Source organism: Lissotriton vulgaris, chromosome 4_1, assembly GCF_964263255.1.
Source record: "Lissotriton vulgaris chromosome 4_1, aLisVul1.2, whole genome shotgun sequence".
Classification (NCBI taxonomy): Eukaryota; Metazoa; Chordata; class Amphibia; order Caudata; family Salamandridae; genus Lissotriton; species Lissotriton vulgaris.
The window spans coordinates 341,027,100-341,045,577 of NC_141691.1; the positions used below are offsets into that span (position 1 = coordinate 341,027,100).

The 18,478-nt window shown below is 45.2% G+C and overlaps 1 protein-coding gene across 5 annotated transcripts in view; it reads right to left on the minus strand.

The window, feature by feature from the left end:
- Positions 1-18,021, minus strand: part of DOCK11 (dedicator of cytokinesis 11) — a 1,133,414-nt gene extending 1,115,393 nt beyond the window's left edge. For 3 of the 5 annotated variants that reach the window (XM_086918722.1, XM_086918719.1, XM_086918720.1), the window contains exon 1: positions 17,701-17,908. In XM_086918722.1, the coding sequence (XP_086774848.1) occupies positions 17,701-17,802 (102 nt within the window). In that variant the 5' untranslated portion in view covers positions 17,803-17,908. Of the gene's footprint in view, positions 1-17,700 lie in introns of all 5 variants that reach the window. The other 2 variants (XM_086918718.1, XM_086918717.1) reach the window with 1 other exon arrangement.
- Positions 18,022-18,478: the final 457 nt, after the last annotated feature.

An 18,478-nucleotide genomic window follows, 5' to 3' on the forward strand; every position in this document is an offset into this window, starting at 1 on the left:
TGCTACTCCACCTAAAAGCAGTTCAAAAACATTTTTTGAGAAATTCCAATACTTCTCAGGGTTTAACACAAGTAATGCAGAAACATTTTATTATAAACTGTTGGATAGAACAGGGACGAAAACAATGCTGACAAATACTAAATTAATATATTCAGAAGCATTTTATGAAAAAATGATGACATTTGGTTTTGATTTCTGGAATAACAGCATTGAAACAAAAACCATCTGGGGTACAAAAGATTGGCAGGTACAGGCCTAGAAGCATTATTTCGAGCCTGCATGATCCCAGAACAAATAATGTTCTTAAATGACACAATTCACCAAACAACCTGCGCCGAGACACCTTCGGGTATTTGTTGCGCTATAAAAGTTGCGTAAATAAAAATAAATAAATAAACCTGTCTTGGCCTAGCTAAGATTAAAGTCCTTAACAAACCGTCTATTCCAAAGCCAATACCTGATAATGCAACAACAGATATTGAAATAGACGTATCAAAAATTTTACATCTAAACAGAACACATCCTGATTGGAAAAAATGGTTAATCTGGCCTACTGACACGAATAACTGTCAAGATAGATTCCTGAATAAATCACAGGGGTTAACAATGACCAGACCCTAGATACTCCCAGAGACAACATCCAGGGATAGTAACAACATACAGTGTAGAGAAACTCTGTCTCGAATGGCTAGAAACATCCACACTGGCAGAAATTAAGCAACACTTATCTTTACTTAAAGATGGTGCTGATTTGCGCAATTTCATTATGGGACCACGCAAACAGCGTCAGAAACGTTTCATAGCGGCAAGTATATATGCGGCATACAACGAGGCATGGAAAGTAATGCAAATTGAAACAGCAGAAAAAATACGAGAAATTGATCGTATTAATTTGGAAAAATCACTTTCTGTTGTGGACAATGGGTTAATGGCTCTGTCCTCCAGAATATATTCACTGGACAGTATTGTATCATCTGCCATCGATATAATAGATAAAGACTTGCTAATGTTGCAACATGGCCAGTCGCAATTACGTTCTATTGTACAGTTAGGCTGGACGCTGTAAAATCTTCGTTCAGGCTATGTGCCATGGCGTTTAATCAACACAACGTCATTGTTTTCCATCTTTAACCTTACTGATAAACAAATCAGCTTGGCACAGAAAGGAGCAGACTATACAATCCTGAGCATCAAAAAACTTGAGAGATTACCATTGACAATGTCAGAAAGACCTGTCATTGAATGGATAATACACGGGATTATCACAATTCCGATAACAACTTTCCAATTTAAAAGTGCCTTGAGTATATACCGACTGGCCAGTATGAACGATTGGGTAAAGGATACATTAAGTCATCATGGAAATTACCATATAAACACACATGCTACAGTGACAACAACAAAAATGTATTTCTTAGTGGTAATAATTGCAAACATTCACTAAGCGGTATACTTTTGTGCCAGGGTATTAATTTACATGGGGCCTGTGAAGGGACTTCAAACAACCTTTCATGCCACCAGCACGTCACACCTGCAACGCAGATAGAGCCTTTCTTTAAGCAACTTTCTAACGGGAGTTACATTCTAATAACGGAGCACAGCTGTTGTGGCTTAGTGCCAGGGAAAGCATATCTCGTAAGCGTAACTTCCATGGTCACTTGCTGTATGCAAGCATTGTTTCCAAACGGCCCTGAAGATTCCGAGACGCCGATTTGGCCTCCTTTGAATGTCTCTTCTATATGAATTGATACTTTAAGCAGAATGAAGTCTGTGCTTTTACAGACAACAGTGCCCATCACGTCATCAAAAGAGACGAATGATCTCCAAGTTGCAAGGACAGCATCAGAGATACATGACCTTTTATCAACAAATTGCCCCGTGCACTTCACAGAAATGCTTAGCCAAATCCTAAATATGTCGGATGCCGTAGGTATCTCAAACGTATTTAAGACGATTTTTTCGGGACTGTCAACACCCTTCAAAGCAGTCCTGGGCATAATTCCAAATTTTGTCCATTCAGTCTTTGGCGGCCTACCACTACTTTTGGGACTCGTAGCAGGCATTTTATTTTTGACCCTTCTGCTCCGATATGGCAAGCCAAAACACAGACATGACTCCGGCAAGGATGGAAGAAACGATCCTAGCAGTACGCTACCGGGACCGCATAACTAGAGTCCTTGGATTGGCCCGGCTGAGAGATCTGAACATGACCTGGTTTCTTTCATTCAGACCTATATGGCAGACCTGCATCTTACCTGTGCTTCGATGTATGCTATGCGGAGAAGAATGCGTGTTAGAGACCTGTCTTGCACTACCATCAGCAGTACCAATGGATATCGATACTTTGCTAAGTCCTGTAACGGCTCATGCATCGTGTTGTCCCCAGCGGCTACCAATCCTGATGACGGCATTCGTTGAGACTCCTGCGCTACGACTAGTTGGCAGCAGTGAAGCAGTAAATGAAAGCAACATCACCCAGGTATGGCCTTCTGTAAGCATTGCTGATCCAAACATCGATGATAGCAATCATTCTCACAACTGCCAGGTTACTGCGCTATCAAACCTAGTCGAACTGTCGCCTGAATATGTAGACCTATTCTTTAAGAGCCTGTCTGATATGATGTTCTCCCCTGAACAGCAACAATGATTTTTTGGGAAAAACATTCCGGCGCACAGCGTTCCCATGAACTCTGAATTTGGCCTTCAGTTTTGATCAACAAAAACTACTGAAAAGGGTTTGGAACTCTATTCCTCCGTTCACCACAAGAATTTTTTTTTTTAATTGAACATTTTTTCAAAATATTTACCCTATTTTTGACACAAATACCTTTGCTTAAAGTAGAACTATTCATAAAGAACAGAACTTCTATTATTAGTAGATCTAGATACAAAAACTTTACCTCAGCCTCTAGCACATTTTACAGCAATTGTATTTATATGTGATGAAATATTCTCGCCCTCTTTTCTGTATTAAGAGATATTTCATGTGTAATTTTTTCGCAAAATCGTTCAACTGATTACATATGCAATAATTTTTGAATGATTACTATGCTTAAAAAAACGTACAGTACCTATGTTTTCATGTATTTCAAATACGCCATTTCAAATGCGAAATGTATTTTGGGGTGGGTAGGAATACACGCGCATCCTATTGCTTTAGTTTTTAGTAATTTGATGGACATAAATTCGTAGAGTGGGTGTTGTGTTCTATCTAGGACCCCGATCAATATTGTGACCTCATGCCCCTATACGGCTATAATCAATAGGTATCAATAGGTATCCCTATAATGGCATAAACGATCAGAGCCATATTTCAGTAACTCGTCTCTGCAGCTCATTACAGTACATGACACAGCAGAAGCCACTTCCTAAAGATTCCTAGATAACACACCGAGTTCTTTCAACAGATAAAACCACCAGCAACCTGGGAAAGCCCCGCTTGCTTTGTTTTGATTAGTAATAGAACTCTAACGAGCACTGTAAGAACGACCAGTTCTTAGTGACATCTTTATTGACGTCTTATGTCCAAAAACTTACGTCAAACAAGGCACCTTTCAGGTATAAATAATACCAACGTTGCCTTAGGCAAACACAGCGATGGTGGTGGTGAATACAGGAGCAGAACAGCTGTCCCTTGCAGAGCCCAGCAGATGCGAGAAGCCCACGGACGCTGCCCCTCCTCCTCCTTGATGCGCTGAGAAAGACGCTGTCTTTTCTCCTGCCGAGAAAATCCAGCTCCGGCGTTTCCAGCCTACTCTTGCGGGTGACTGGAATATCGAGTCCTGAGAGGAGATACTAGACCTCCAACATTCTATTTCAGAGGTACGGTGCTGACTAAACCCTTAGAGAGAATTCTTGAAGCAAACCCTTCGCAAAACCAACTTAACTTAAACGGCTACTTACTTACTTCCTCCCACGTATTAGGCTTAGGTCAGGTACACTGGGGTAGGCATAGTTAGAAGCACCAGTTGAGTATGTTAGTCAAATGTATATATGAATGTATATATTTTATTCATTTTAACCATCATATGGCTAAGAAACCATATCAATGCTTTTACAGTATTATTTCGCAATACTACTTTTACTGTACGCACTTTTCATAATAACAAGTCTTGCAATTGTGGCAATTCATTTCTCTTGTATGAGAAGAAAGACTGTTCAATAAATAATACCTTTTATTGAAAACGCCCGTCTCTCTATTCTCTGCATACTGGTGAAAGTAATCTTGCACAACTGACTGAGTGAAATAGCTGTCTATTGTTTCACACGACTCTAGAGATTGACTCTTATTCTGAGGAGCAAAGTTGTCATGTTAATGCGGTTGTTGGAAAACTGAATCCCTTCTTGTCTGTACCTGGGAAGCTGATCACTTCCTATTCAGTCAAGAAAGTTTCCAGTGACCTCTGAGCTAGCTGGTACAAACCCAATTAAGTCTAACATAGTCAGTAGAGACCTAGAAGACCGCACTTCTACGCCTACACTGCTGTTTATGTTATTCCAATGCGCAGGGCCTATAGGGAAAATAGGAACTACACTACAATACTCAAACAACCAATGAGAGACACTGAACCCAAACAATATAATGGCACTAAGCCATGTTGGAACTGTAACAACTGCCATAACATCATTAGAGGAGGTGTCATCACACACCTGATGAAAGGCCACAAAATTCACCTAAAAGTTAATGCCACGTGCGACACAACAAACATTGTTCATATGCTCAAATGCCCTTGCGGAAAAGCATACGTTGGCCAAACTGAACGTAAACTCAAAACGAAACTCAATGAACATAAAAGCAACATCAGAACTAAGGTTATGAAATAAACAATAACATCACATTTCATAGAGGCTCACCATCACATAAGTCAATTAAAAGCATGCGTTTTGGAAACAGTAGAAAAAGTAGAAGGAATGGACAATAAGAACACTTTATTGAGAAGAGAGAATTATTGGATTTACCATCTCAATACCTTAAAACCACATGGGTTAAATGAACGGGTTGAAATTTTATGTTACTTATGATTCATGTATATGGTTATATAGACCGCTTATCAGAACACTTACACGGAAAGTAAAGGTTTTCTCAATATGTCCTATACAGAAGTTTATCATCATTGTATTTTTAGTCGGGATCAGTCTCACATAAACTCACTTACGTTATACCATTCCACGAATTTCAATGCTACACAGCACATGGACAAGACACACTGAGCCGTTTATTAACGAAGGATTAAGTTAGATTGTTCACACTAATATACTTTGCACTGAACATATGTCTAACCCGAATGCATTTATTTAAAAGAGCTGCATCACCCTTCGTTCAGCTTTCCTACTCCCGTTAACTTTTTTAGCTTCTCCTAACTTGAGTTTGTCTTTATTGACAATAGCTGACACAATCACTTTAACCACACATCAGCGCTAGTCACGCGTACGTAAGATGCCACTTAAAAGCATTTAACAAACACTTAAGGACACTGCCAGCATATCACGTTAAACGATGAAAGGAGAGCACAACACGACGTAGACAAATTCGGTAAGCCACAAACTAAATTGTTCGCCTTGCTTCAACACGCAGCTTAACATCACGAGCGCTGCTGCATGTCTGACGATTAAATAAATAACGCGAGAGACTTTTGTACTTACACCGCATACTTGTGAAAAGCGCTGCTATGAACGTTAGAGCACATGAAGGCAACTAACACACGGAAAGCACAGTAACAGTGAGACCGACACGCCACCGCATCAAACACGGTTTATATCATAACGTTGTAATCATTCGGCATTTGAGGTGGTTTAGGTTAGAATATTGATGTCACATTTATTTAATTCACCAGAAGCACATGGTGGTTGTTCAAAAATCAATGATTTCCTAATAATACTTACCATGATATATTGAACGTATTCCATAGAAAATCCCCTGACGAAGGCACACGTTGCCGAAATGCATTGGAGGGAAGAATACATATGTTTGAATAACGGATGTCAATGCATTATGGGAAATGAAGTACCTACTCTGACATACATATGAAGAAACATTGTGTGGATTAAACACGTTGGAAAGATTATATAAGACGGAAAAGAAGGAGAAAGAGTGTTTATTTTGAATTTGGCTGTATACACAGCTTATTTGAACCTGTAACCAGTGAGACAGACCAAGGACTCTGGGGACTACAACTTCAGTACTTAGTAATACACTCCTGAGTGGGGAGCGATTCCCCGGAGCACGTCCCACAGTTTAACTTTGGGATTATAAATCAGCGGTGCACGATCTAAATGATATAGCTTTTAACTACTTCAGCCGTAGGAGTGTGGAAAATATATTAAGAAACATTTGCAGGTAACCACTTAAATGAGATTGAGTCAAGGTGATGTGCTTGTTTATCCCCATTATCCCTCTGACGCATACCAGACAACACTTACTAGTGTAATTTAAATTAAAGGCCATGACTGCATTGCCTACTTTTATTTATATTTTCTTATGTGTGATTTTATATCACGAGAGCAGGAACCGAAATAGCTGAGAACTGTGCATAAGAACAATTACTACTACATATTAGCAGTTTCCAAAATATTAGTTACATACTCATGACCGAGTTAATTACATTAGTGTACATTTCTGGGATCCATCTGTTTATGCTATGAGAATCAAGTGTTAATTATGATGATGCAATTTGCAAACTTTTACAGATATAAAAAAGATTTACTCCGGGTCAGACTGACCTTTAGGGCAGTAAGGCAGTGTTTTATGTGCTGGTCTGACAGGTGAGTGTATGGGATGTTTTTTTGGCTGTTTTGTAGGCTTATTTTACAGCCTGCTGAGCCTTATATTGAGAAAACATTTCCTGCAGCAAGCTCAAAACCATGCTGTCTTCCATACCATTTCAAAACACTCATACAGAGTGGATTTACAAGTTTTAAACTGCCTCAATTTGCACATATGGATCACTTTTTAAGCTATCTAATTTACTAATGAGGACACTTTTATGTTGGTCCCACCCTAGATTTACTCCTTGAATATTGGCATGTACCTCGGATCATGTCTGCCTGCACTCATTTGGCATCACTGGTACACTGGATAGAGCCTCCATCCACACTTCATTTTTATGTTGAGCCTGGTCAGCGCATGCCCTGAAATGCAGGCATGCTGTACTCGAGTATAGACTTGGAGCCCCGCCCACTCTCCGCCCATATTTGTCATTGACTTGTGTCATTGCCTTTTGTAAATGCTGGCTTCTGATTCGCTATTAGGCTTCTTGTCCCTCATTAGTACCGCCTTGTATTCATTTGTAACCTCCCATGAGGACTGGCCCTTCTACTTCTGTTGTTACACGGTACGTCTTATTTGGTCTGTTAGCACTAATTTCTTTAATGAATTTCTCCCACCACAGGCACGACATGCTTTCATGAAGCAGTCAGTGCACCATGCGAGCTTTGACTTAACAAGCAGTCCGGGATAATGGTGGCCGCTTCTTTGAAATTACATAGGTCTCGCATTTACAAGAGTTTGGGCTATTGGCACTGTAAACGACAATTCCTTATATTTGTGTGTTAATTATCAAAACAGATAAATAAAAGGCATTGTCACTTACTATGCCAATAACTTAAACTCTCACAAACGCAAGACCTATTGCATTGCAAATGCTTGTTAACTGCAGCCCGCACTGCCATCCGTGTTCACTAAGAAAACGTGAAGAGAACCAGACGAGTTATGCATTAGATACTCACTGTTCCAAAGTTTTGGTAAAATAATCCATAGATCAATTAATTTGTGGTGGCCTAACAAACACATTTTGAGTACTCAGATTCTTGAGAAACCACTTTGAATGTATTTGTTCCTTTGTTCTTATCATTCATATACATACAATGCAACCACCCTATGATGAGGCAATCAGCAAACTCAATGAAAGCAAATATAATGGCTTCTAAATCAGCAAGAGTTGGGCAAAGAGGAAGACAGCCCAAAACCACTGATATAATTGCATGAAGGATGCCGAAGCTCTGGTTTATTAATAGAAAAGATTCCAAATGACAAATGGCGACACTGGCATCTAAATGAATGCCACACCGGTCAAGATCGGTCCTCCATCTGGTCACCCTTAATGTCAAAACGTGTTGATAACCCCCAGCAGACTGGAATATAATACAATTGAGCTGGAGTGCCTATATCTTTATTTTATTTATTCCTAAAAAAATCCTTTTTCACTTTAGCTCCACCTTATATTCCATTATGGGAAATTATGTAAATCTAACAAGTGCCTCACCTGGTGACGTTGTGAGACCCCCACCTCGTGGACCAAATATATGAGAAACTTTGTTTCACTCGCCTTTAGATAATTTGATAGCCTTGAGTTTGAAAAAAAAAGCCTGCCTGTTTTTTTGTAAACTATCCATAATATTCTGCTGTGAGTTTAAAATCTTGGCCCACATGTACGAAGCATTTTTGCAGTCAGAAACTGACAATTAGCTGTTTCCGACCACAAAAATGCTTTTACATATGTACAAAACACAAATTTTGATTCAGTAACAAGTTACAGAATCGCAATTTGTGTTTGTGATTCAGTATTTGGAAGGGGCGTGTTTAAGGCGTCCCTTCCAAATGCCGAATCTGAATGGGATGTATGAATGTTTTGCAACCGAATTATGGTTGTAATACATCATATTTTGCCTCCTCCTTGAAGGAGGTGATAACCCATTCGCAAACGGGAAGGGGTCCTCAGGGGACCCCTTCTCCTTTGAGAATGTAAAACAAATATTTTTAAGAGCAGGAAGTGGTCCCACAGCCCACTGCCTACTCTTAAAAAATTAGAAGGAAAACTTTCTTTTTTTTAAAATGCATTCCATTTTCCTTTAAGGAAACGGGCTGCATCTAAAATAAAGAAAAAAATGGTTTATTTAAAAGCAATCACAGACATTGTGGTCTGTGGACCTCAGCAGAACACCATGCCTATGATTTTTGCGATTCCCATGGATCGTAAACTGAGACCTACACTCTCCAAGTTCATGAAGGACCACAAGACCTGGCTCTTCAACGAATCGCCGAGAACGTCCAGGAGCTGCACCCCTTGACACAGCGCCTTGTAAATGTAATGTAAATGTATAGGCATTTATATAGCGCACTACTTACCCGTAGGGTCCCAAGGCGCTTCGACCGCTGCGAAACCCTTCCTGGCTTCCCTGAGAGATGGTACCTTATTGGGTATCTCCAGGGTGAGACCAGGCATCCCCGGCGGTCTGGTGGGGCCGTTAGTGAAGATGAGGCAAGCTAATGCCCAGAGTTGCCGAGTGTGATCGCTGATCAGAGTGGGCACCGAGGCGAGAGAATTATCGAGTCCGCTGACCCTGGTCCAGAAACCTGCCGCGCCGGGAATCGAACCCTGGTGAGTAGTTGCACTTAACAAACCCATGATTGATTGATTGATAATTACCTCATTAACATTCAAGAAGTAGGTCTATTTGCGACCCACTAGGAATCACAAAAAGTGTAAAACACACGTTAGTACATTTGTGTTTGCGATTTCCAAATAGCAAAATGTAGAAAATTGCTATTTGGAAATCACAAACACTAATATTAGTACATCTGCCCCCTTGCCCTTTATAGCTCATCATTGTGCAATCGCTATAGGCTTGTGTTCAGTACACTACGTAACCTGCACAGTGTACGAAGGGCTAGGGGTTTGCTGTGGCCATGAATGTACATGCCCACTGAAGCAAGAGAAGGTCCTGGAGAGGACCCACAGTCCGAAGGACCAGGAGTTGCAAGAGGACCTTGAGCAGCTCACCAAATATGAAGGCCCGCAGTGCAGAGGATGCGGTGAGGATGGAGATCTTGGCAGGAAGAGGTGCTGGAGCTTCTTGAAGCCCGAAGATCTCCGAAGTGCAGAGCCAACAAGCTTTGGCAGGGGCAAGTCGATGCGGTGCACAAGGGTTTGGTACCAGCTGTTCCAACGAGTGATACTGGCCTAAAAATTGCAGAGAGGACAGGTCAGATCTTGAGGGAGTTGCAGACCACCACCTGTGTTGCTGAGCCTTTCAAAGTCCGTGGAGCGTCGGGAGCAGCAGACTGGTCAGCTTTGTTGCGGTGCCTGCAGATGAAGGGGAGTGACTCCTTCACTCCAAGGGAGATTATTCTGTTGAAGATCCGGGAAGCACAGACACAGACGACGAGGAAGGCTTGCAGAACAGCGAGACCAGGAGCAGCAGGAGTCTTCCTTGCTGCAGTCTCGGTTCCAGGCGAAGTCCAGTGAAGTCCAGGTGTCCAGACAGTTCAAGAGTGGCCTTGTTTCAGGCCTGAGTCTTGTCCCACGATGAATCTGAGAACCCATCCACAGGTAAGCTCTTTTATACCCTAAGAAAGGAGTTAGGAAAACTCAGTGCTCCCTCCCAGGGGAGGGGCTGGACAGAGGGGAGAATACTCCCATGTCCTTTGTCCAGTTTCACACCAGAGCTGAAGCTTAGGGCTCCCAGAACTGGTTCTAACTAGAGTATGCAAGGAGGGCACAAAATGTGCCCTTCAAAGCACTGGTGGGGCTGGCAAGCACCCCCACCCCATCCCAATATACTAAGTCATGTCTGTGATGGGAAACCTATAGTCTTACCCTCCCCTGCTCGATCTCAGCTCAGCAACAGGAAAGCAGAAATGTGTCTGGGGTCGGCAGCAGCACTAATTTGCTGGAAGATCATTGAGGGCTGTTACTGGGGGTACTGGGGGCTTCCCGGAGGAGCCCCCCAGTGCATGGAATCATACCTACAACACGGGTAACTGTGTTAGGGTATGATTCCAACATGCTTGATACCAAACATGCCCAGGTTCGGCCCAGCCAGTATATAGTTAGGCATTGCGTAATGACGCCTGGCCACTATATGTATCAAAATGGCTGATCGCACTTACAAAACCTGAAGAATAGACTCCAGGGTTTGTAAGGGGGTCCTGCTTATGCAGGGGCACCCTTACACTTATCACCCAGCACCTGGCCTTCAGGATTGAAAGGCCTGCCTTAGGGGTGACTTATAGGTTTTAAGTGTAGTGACCTCAGATATGAGAAAACGTATATCTGCCGTAATTGGTGCTAGCACCAGCTTACACAGGCTGCAATGGCAGGCCTGTAGTCACAGTTTGAGTGGTCTTTTATGGGTGGCATAATACATGCTGCAGCCCATGGGAGACCTTTTGTGTACCTATGTCCGGGATACCTCAGTTCCATATACTAGAGACTTATAGGAGTACACCAGTAGCCGAATAGAGAGGTACAGAAGTACTTACCAAAGTCAACTTTATGGAGGAAGCACAGTGACTGGGGTCCTGATTAGCAGGATCCCAGTCAGACTAGTCAAAAACACACTGATACCAGGCACAAAGTGGAGGTAACAATGCTAGGAGGATCCTACCTTCCTACAAGTAGCATTATACAACAAATTAAATGTGTGTGAGAGGGGGGGATATAGAAATATGAGGGGAACTGTTGGAGGGTGATATTGCGGGAATCCAAGGAGAAGGAGATCATTGAGGGGACGCTAAAAAGATTGTTGCACTGCGCGCCACCATTGCTAACGCCAACCCTGATGCTCACCCCTGCTCCTACTGATGTAATCTGTGAAACTGGAAAGAATGCATGGCACAGTTCCTGAGAGCACAAGACTAATCCCAAAAACCGACAATAACCCTTAATCACTTCTAGAGCCAGCTTTAGTATTAGTGGCGCCTGGTGCGACAATCTTTTTTGGCACCGCACCACCCCACCCATGATCTCTTCCTCGAATTCCAACTCTGCCATCCACCAAAAGTGCCCCCCATTTCTCCATAGCCCATCTCTCACATACATTTCATTTGTTTTAAGGAACTGATAAAGGCTTGCTTTACTAATAAGACTGTATACCCAAACTAACACTTTTCAGCAACATGAAGAATAGATAAAGAGAAAGACTGGTAAAAAAAAAACATAAACGTCCTAACTCACGCAGTTTGCATGCAGCTCTTTAATTACAGTTCATAACAGTCTCTTTTCTATAGTAGGGTTGTACATTATGAACTGCGTTGACAAAAGGATCTGTGTGACAAAAGCAGTAGTCCACTCCACCATCCACATAAAATACAGATCTGCAGGGGACACGTTATTTGCAGCAGACACATTACTCTCTGTGCTACTTTATGGCAAGTGAAAACTGCCACTAGACACAACTGATCTCTCACTCTCTAGCTGGAACATTAATTACAAGAGTTACCTTACAATTTTAATGGTTGCCTAAAAACTGGACGCACAAAGTACTTTGCAGCAGGTGTTTTTAAATCATAAGTTATTTCTGCTCAACACAGCGCACCCTGCGGAGGTCAGCGCCCCTCTCCCCAGGTCAGCGCACAGTGGGGCCGCACCAGTCGCACTACCTGAAACCGGTCCTGATCACTCCATTAACCACTCACTAGCAGTGGGTCCTGGACTAGCTTGCTGTTTTACAAAAAGGTTGCAATGCCCGTCAGTGGAAGTAAGTGCTATATACTGCACTTACAATACATGGAATGCGGGCTTTAATGCTATATTAATATTACATAGATTCGTTATTTTTAAAAAATGATTCGATGACTGTGAAATAAAATGATCCAAGCTGTATATTTAAAGGAATATGTATTGCGACAGCTGTGCTGGTTTGGTCGCTGTAAATGAATTCATTCTGTCTCATAAATGAACTACCTGATTGCTTTAAAACTGCATGGCAACTCGATTGTGGAAATTCATTTTAATATGTTTGTTGCACCTTTTTATGCACTGATAACCCGAAATACGCCAAAATTGCAACTCCGTAAATGTGCAAGCTCGGTGAAATAAATGAAGCCTGCGTCTGAGCACGCGACCAGCTTTGCAGCGGGCGCCAGATGGGGAAGTGCGGTGATCTAACGCGTGCAGGAGGAAGCGATGCCTGCGGCCGCCATAAGGCTCCAGTGTAACCACCACGAGGGTGTAATGTCCTTAGAAACGGTTGTAATTGTGAGAAAGTGCTTTCATTGTTGCCATTGGAAGTGAGCAGTAAAAAGGAGAGCCGCTGGCTATGGCGTGTACTGCAAAGTAGCTAACAATAACGCAATGTGTACGGGGCCCAGGAGAGGGAGGTCCCACGGCAGCTTAGCTAAGCATGTGTGCATGTTGTAGGGGTAGTGACGTAACACAAAATGACGGGGGCCCCTGTAGAACTAGATGAAGCCCCCTAAATCACCCACGTCTCGCATACATTAGGGGTCCTCTGAATAGTGCACCGTCTAAGAACAAGAGGCTGGGGTGACGGACATAAATACCCCCAGCAGCTGAAATGGGCATAGGGCACGCAAGGCACGCCCCTTCAGGCACGGACTGAACTGACGTCACCGCTGACGTGCCCCTTCCTGTCAGTTCACGCGCACTTTACTGCAGTCGGTCATGAACGGGAGTCGATGTCACGTTATTGCTGCATTGTAAATAGGGCTCCCGGTTTTCCGTTTTTACGGATTTTTACATATAAATACAGACGGAAATCTATATTTCCTTTGTCTGTATTTATATTTAGATACGGCAAAATACTAGAAAATGTTTCCAGGCTGCCGTGCTTGAATCCAGCCACACCCCCTTCCTGCTGCTGGAAATTCCTTCCCAGCCGCCCACACAGCCACACCAGAGTACTTCACAGGTCATTTGAAAGACCATTTAATTGTTAATGAGGCTTATTCTTCTTTCACTCCATGCCATAGCCTCCCCCAACGCCCCTGACTCATCCGGTCACAGGCCCCAAGCAGCTTATTTATAAGTATTTTAAAGTGCCCATTGTTTGCACATTTTACGAGGCTTAGGATGCAACCTAATTTTACGCAGAATTTTAAATGTATCCTTGTGCTCTGCTCATCCCCGTCATTTACAGAAGTGTAGCATCTGCACATTGTTCTGACACCCCTAAGGAGCCCCCCCCAATTCTTCGTGGGGTCAGCTGCACCCGTTCTCTGTGCACACCTGGTACTGTGACACCTTCTGCAAAACCCTGCACACGCACACGATTCTATACACCCCTTGCATCAGCCAACAACGCCTGGCAGCCCTGGTATTTGGACATACCCCTATGGCTGTGGATGACGTGGAGGCACCCTCTGCCTCTGGACAGGTATAGGGCGGGTGCCGCTTCGGCGGACAGGTATAGGGCGGGTGCCGCTTCGACAGACAGGTGTTACGTGTGTCATACCAAAGACAGTGAACAGTTGTCAAACAGAGGCTTTCCGTGGACAGTTGCTGTTTTTGTTGGGGCCCAAAGGGTGGGGGCGCTTTGTTTGTAGATATCTGCACACAGTCGTAGGCACCTGTTGGGGGTGCGAACAGTTATCCCTAAGAACGACAGTGGCGGATGCCAGTGCTTAGCATAGTCCTGTCCTCCCAGCTGGTGTCTGCACATCCTCCACGCACTCGTGTGTCGGGGGGTTTTGGGGTGGGGGGCACTAGTAACTGCAGATTGTTGTAGAAAAGTTCACTGCTTCTTATTCTGGTCACATCCCAACCTTGCTGATCTGTTTTAAACACTCATGAGGGATGCACATGTTTACAGACTTAGCTGACGGGTGTAGGCGCCGGTGGTGAATGCTAGTATGCTCTGCATAAATGTAACTGAACGGAGGGGGCAGTTTCTTTCCTGGGTTTCCTCGTTAGTGCAACTGTGCCCGATGTTCAGCGGCTCGCAAACAAATCTCGGGTGTCTCAGGTCACTACGTGGAATTAATTAATGCAAACCTGCCCTTTGCATTATCGTTTGCCTGGAAGCTGGCGAACTGTGTTGGTGTTTTTAAATACATTTCCTTAAGTGGCTCCCTGCAGAGCTGTCCTGGTGCATGTAGGCCAGTGAGGGAGTGCAGTGCCAGCGTCATCATGGCCAATGACTGCACCTGGCGCGAGCACTGGGGCCGTGGGTGCGCTCTCGGGAAGTCATTGGCGCTGGATACCGCCCTTTACTTTTGTGTCACTACACGGGTGCTGATGTACTTCAGTTGGTTTCACCAGACACTACTTTTGTACTTCTTACTCTCCATGTGTGTACTAGGCACGAAGGCCTGCTCTGGAGGTTATTGTATGTTGTGGACTCACCCACAGGAGCTTCACATAACACATAGTGACAATACATTTATATGTGATGTCATTTAAAATAATAGTCTGGTATGGCAATAGTAGCAGACAAGGCAGCTAAAATACAACATTGCAAAGGAAACCAGGAGTTATGAGGACAATCATAGCACTTATTCGGTAAGGCGATACATTTGCTTCATATGATTACACACCACAGATCGTGAACACCCTGCAGTGTCTGAGCTCTGGCAGGTCTCATGGATGGCATGATGTGTTTTGGTGTTTCTGCCACAGTCCGTGATGTTTGGGTGTCAAGAAAGGAGTTAAACTGTGTCTCAAGTGCTTCCATATGTCGGACCAGTCCTGGGTTTTCATGGTCAGGGGTGCCATGTGTGCATTGTCAATTTAAATAAATGTGGAAAAATACTAGCTGTAGCGTCGTCTTTTACTTGTGGCAAAAATAAATGTGGATAAATACAGAAAAAATGCCCCAAAAATAAATATGGATAAATACAGACGGAAATGGCAAAAAAATAAATACCATAAAACCGGGAGCCCTCGACCTGGCACACCTTACACATATTTGCCGCGCCGGACGTTGGTTATTTGAAGAGCAACTTCACATTATTCGCAAAACAATGTGAAATGTGTCCAGCGAGGCCACGGTTGGTGGTAACACCGTCTGTGTGCAGTGAAACCGTGAACGTGTCAGTGCAGTACACGAAGGCCTGCTATCAAGCTGAGGACAGGAAACACACCGAACCACCAGCGAGCACCTCGCCTCACCCTGACACACGGAAATCCCCTTCTCGTGAAAAGCACACAATATCCCCCCACGCCCTCACTGGCAGTCCCACACTCGACATCTCAGGCATGGGCACCCCGAAAAAATGGTTCTGCCTGGGTGTCAGTGTTCATTGGTTCACAGCAATCAACAGATCAGCAGGTGCATCGGTCAATGTTGGTTGTATTTCTCAACCTAAACAGAGGCAGAGACCACTATCCATTCTGGCATGCGGGCCCGTGGCACCCACTATGTCAGGTTTATTTACCTCTGAATTGTCGGCCTTCTCATATGCCTACTTGACAGCGCCGTCTATGAAGTTATTACTCATTTTCCGCTAATTCTGGCCCTCATTAGTGGCGAGTTTATGAGAGTTGGGAGTAAAGAGGTGAGGGGAGGAGGGTGGGGTAATAGAGAAAAAAGAAGGGGTTTTCTGATTTGTGAGGTAGAGAGATGAGATACAACAAATTAGAGGTAGAGAGAGATAAAGTACAAAAAAAGGGGAGTTAGAAAGAGGGGAGAGGTAGAGAGGCATGGTGGACAGCGGGAGGTATGAATAAATTAAAGGGAGGTAGAGAAGTAGAAGGGTGACGATGTAGGGAGAAAGTGAGTGATGTAGTGAGTGAGTGATAATGGAGCAAGAGATAAGTGAGGTACCGAAAGAGAGAGTGGATAAATGGTGCGTAGGGCGAGGAAGAGGTAGCCAGAGAGAGGTGGAGAAAAAAAACGAGACAGAGGACGCAGGGAGAAAAAGACAGGGAGGAGACAGCGAGGAAATGAGGACAGGGAGAAACGAAAAGCAAAGAGTGTGTGACTCTTGTCTTACAGCTATCCCAAGAATTGTATCAGGGGACCCATGGAAGGGGGGAACTCAGGACAACTGCCCACTTTTCTCATGCAATTAAAAAGTATTGTATTTGTACGTCTGTTCACTGAGATTTTCTCTCGCTGCAGGGATGTAACCCGTCCTGCGGCCCTTGTACTCTTTACCCGGAAGAGGGTCAGCGTGCGTATGTGCACGGCAAGGTCGCGAGGAGGTTGGATTGGAGAATTGACAGTTAATCGCGAGTAACGCGAGGGCCGTACTTCTTTCACTTTCATGAAAGGAATCTTCATGGGTAAATATATGTCTGCGGCTCAATGGGCAGATTTTCTTTTTAAATAACAGTCTTGGTGCCTGTTGCTTAGTGGGTCCAGTGACGTGTCAACTTTAAAGTATATAGAAGCCGGCTCTAGAAGAAAGCGTCCGGAAGCAGGGCGTGGGATGCAGTGGCCTGACAGAGGAGGCTGTTCGGAAGCCTTCAGCCTCGGGAGGAAACGGCACTGGGAGGAAGTCACCGGGGCTCCTGCGGTGCCTCCGCTCGGATGTCAGCGCGCTCTAGGGTGGGGCTTCTCGGTGCTTCCTCCAAACACCAGAGCTGCTGGTTATGACAGCAAGGGGCAAGGGTTTGGCACGAAGACCCCTCCCGGGACACTCTGGGTGCGAGCAGAACCCAGGAGAGATACTTGGCAGTGCCCGTGTGCAGGCGGCCCCCAGTGGTTCAGCATCACTGCTACGAACAAAGCCTGGCACCGCCCTGAAGCCACCGCCCTGCATCCCATGCCCAGCCCTGACAGCCACAAGTGCCCTAAATGCAGTGTGTGAGGACCCACGAAGGGTTGCGCGCCCTGCCATGGGTGATGTACCAGAACCGCTATCCCACAAAACTCCCCCCACTCCAGGGAATGGAAAGGCGCCCTCCCCAATCCGTCCCAGGACGATGCCCAGCGAAGCGTCCCTCTACCCACTGCGCGGGGGAGCGACCCTGCCTGTACCCCACCCAGGGCCCCGCAGCGTCCCCGCACGGGACTCACCAGGATGACCGAGGTCCGCACCGCCTCCGAGACGCTCTGCCGCAGCTCGGCCGCCGTGCCCGGCTTGCTGAGGCGCTTGGTGAACTTCCTGACTTCGCACATGGTGCTGGCCGGCCGGACCGGGCGAGTCTGGGGCCGCGGGGAGCTGGGGGCTCTCCGGCTCACGCTGCCTCCGTTGCTGTCTGCGCTTTGGCTCCGGCTGAGAAGGGGGAGGGAGGCGGAGGAGCTCCGGGGGGAGAGGGCGAGGTCACGAGGGAGGAAGCGCGCATCGCTCAGGCAGAGCCCGCAGCAGGACCAGCAGCACGGCGCGGGCAGCGGCATCCTCGAGGCCCGCGCGCTCCGAGTGCGCCCACAGCACTCAGGACAGGGGCGGCTGCACACCGGACACCTGTGGCAGGGGGCATGTCCGAGCGGGAAGCCAGGGCGCAGACTCCGCTGTGCCAGCCTCGCATCCCTGCAGCCATGCACGAGCCTCAAGCTGCCTGACAAAGTGCACACCAGCAGCCTCGGAGACTGATAAGAAACTTCCAAATGATGATTGTAAGGCAGGTTAACTGTAGCACGCTTCCTGGCGCACAAGCTCAGAAGGGCGGCAGAGGAGCAGGTGCACGACAGACACCGTTATACCGCTCGTGCCAGGTCTTACAAAAACATTATCGCACAGCTGGGTGTAAAGCATGGATGGAGGCTTGCAACTCCCCAGTAACCTAAGCGGCCAGTGAGGGCAAAGCAACAGGACACTCGACATTTGGAGAGTGAGGATTTCTGTAGATTACAA